This window comes from Pygoscelis adeliae, unplaced genomic scaffold (genome assembly GCF_000699105.1).
Source record: "Pygoscelis adeliae isolate BGI_AS28 unplaced genomic scaffold, ASM69910v1 Scaffold75, whole genome shotgun sequence".
Classification (NCBI taxonomy): domain Eukaryota; kingdom Metazoa; phylum Chordata; class Aves; order Sphenisciformes; family Spheniscidae; genus Pygoscelis; species Pygoscelis adeliae.
In genome coordinates, this window is record NW_008824772.1 from 4904903 (window position 1) to 4906989 (window position 2087).

The 2087-nt window shown below is 56.8% G+C and overlaps 1 protein-coding gene across 1 annotated transcript in view; it reads right to left on the reverse strand.

The window, feature by feature from the left end:
- Nucleotides 1-2087, reverse strand: part of CACNA1G (calcium channel, voltage-dependent, T type, alpha 1G subunit) — a 108926-nt gene that overhangs the window by 55842 nt on the left and 50997 nt on the right. The window contains 3 exon segments of the mRNA XM_009323737.1: nt 13-97; nt 100-296; nt 894-987. Of these exon segments, the coding sequence (XP_009322012.1) occupies nt 13-97; nt 100-296; nt 894-987 (376 nt within the window).

Genomic DNA, 2087 nt, shown 5'->3' on the forward strand with positions numbered 1-2087 from the left:
CCGCGCGCGCCGTGCTGCTGCTGCGCCAGCTGGGGTGGATGGACGGACGGACAGCCCCGCAAGCCCAACAGACACCCGCTGAGCGTCGGCAGGAGGAGGTGATGCGAGTACCGGGGACTTGAGCTCGTAGGCGGCGGGGTCCATGGCGACTCCGCTGGCCCGGCGGGACTCGTAGCCCTGCGCTGCGTCTCCGAACATGGCGCTCTTGGGCATGGGCATCGGCGTGGCAGCGGTGTGTATGATGAGCGGTGGGGTCAGGCTCTTCTTCAGCTCCAGGTGGTCGCTCAGGGCCATCACTGGAAGACACAAGTGGGTTTTAGGTGTCACACCTCGAAGGGCACATCTACAACCTGCTCCTGGGCAGGCAAAGCAGCTGCGCAGGGACAGCTCTCCTCCACGCATCAGGAGGATGGGGGCCAAAAAGCCCTTCTGGAGAGCTGAGAGCCCGTCCTTCAGCCTGGCAGGGGAGCAGGGGGATGTAAATCAGGAATGGGATCAGGTGCCAATGGGAGAGGAGAGTAGATGCAGACTGTCATCTGCGGCCCCACAACCCTTCAACCAACACCCACCAGCTCCAACCCTGGGAACCTCCTGCCCATGCCAGGCTCCCTCCATCCTCCTTCCCCGCAGCTCCTCCACTTGTGCCCCTGCAGAGAGACCCCAAAGGCCCAGACCTCGGGCTCAGTGGGGAGATTACGGCCCGAATGCCATCATGTCTCTGTCTGCATCCCACGATCCAACCCCACGCCACAAGCCTGCTGGCCTCGGTGGAGCGTGCCAGTGCTTGGACTACACTGCTCTCTCTAGGAGGGCTCTTCCCTTCAGGACACATTGCTTTCACAGCAAAGCGAGGTTTTGGCAGAAAAGCCTGTCCTCCCGGGGTTGTTACTCACAGGCTGGATTTGACAAGTTTTTCTTAAGTCCTCCCTCCTCTTCCAGGCTGCGGGGGAAGAGATCCCCCTCGGAATCAGACTTGGAAGCATCACCCTGGAGCAAAACAGAGGGCTTCAGCAAGGAGGGTGAAGGGCTGCGGTGCATGGACACCCCTCTGAAAAAACGGATTCCCGTCTCCAACACCACACCTACGGATCCACTGAATTTCGAACCACGATGCAACATCACCTTTCACAAAATGACGCATGCACATATTTATACCACAGACTAATTAACCTCCTACCAGAAAGACAGACTGCCTCTGGCTCCAAATGCGGTCCCACAAAGGGATCAGAAAAAACCAAACCGTTGCTTAATTTTTGCTGCTGGAATTGCATACTGGCCAGGTATTAGGGAAGGACAGATATCTGATGAGCAATTTTGGGACAAAAATTGACCCTTCTCATCTCTCTTAATTTATACACTATGGCTTAAACCTCCCTGTGTGTGGCTCTTTCTGGTGATGCTTCGATGAAGCAATCCAGCACTCAGAAGGGGCACAAGGGACCCCGACTTTCCAATGCAGCTAATGGGCACATGTCGATGGACGCCCCACCAGCGCAGAGAGGATCCAGGTGGCAGGACCTGACAACAACTCCCCTGGGTGGCTGTTCCCCTCCCAGCTGCAACACACAACACAAGCAGAAGTTTGGGGGATTTACGCTGTATCATTTTGGGGATTTAAATTCCGCTGTATCATTTCAAACGCCGGGGGCTGAGTGAGAGCTGCCCGCTTTGACATGGGCCCATCCTCGGGAGGAGAGAGAAGAGGTTTACCATTGCTCGCAGCGTGGTGCCTGGGCTCTCGCTCGGTCTTGCGGCACAGACCCTTTACGCTGTATCATTTTGGGGATTTAAATTCCGCTGTATCATTTCAAACGCCGGGGGCTGAGTGAGAGCTGCCCGCTTTGACATGGGCCCATCCTCGGGAGGAGAGAGAAGAGGTTTACCATTGCTCGCAGCGTGGTGCCTGGGCTCTCGCTCGGTCTTGCGGCACAGACCTGATTAGGGACGTCCCTGCGCACCCCACTGATTCTGTCCATTGGCACTGCAGAAAGGTGCTTAGGGTGTGGTATAGTCAGGATACACCCGACGGGCAATGGTGCTCACCAGAATGATGCCCATCCAAAAGGGGAGGATTCACGGCTGAAACC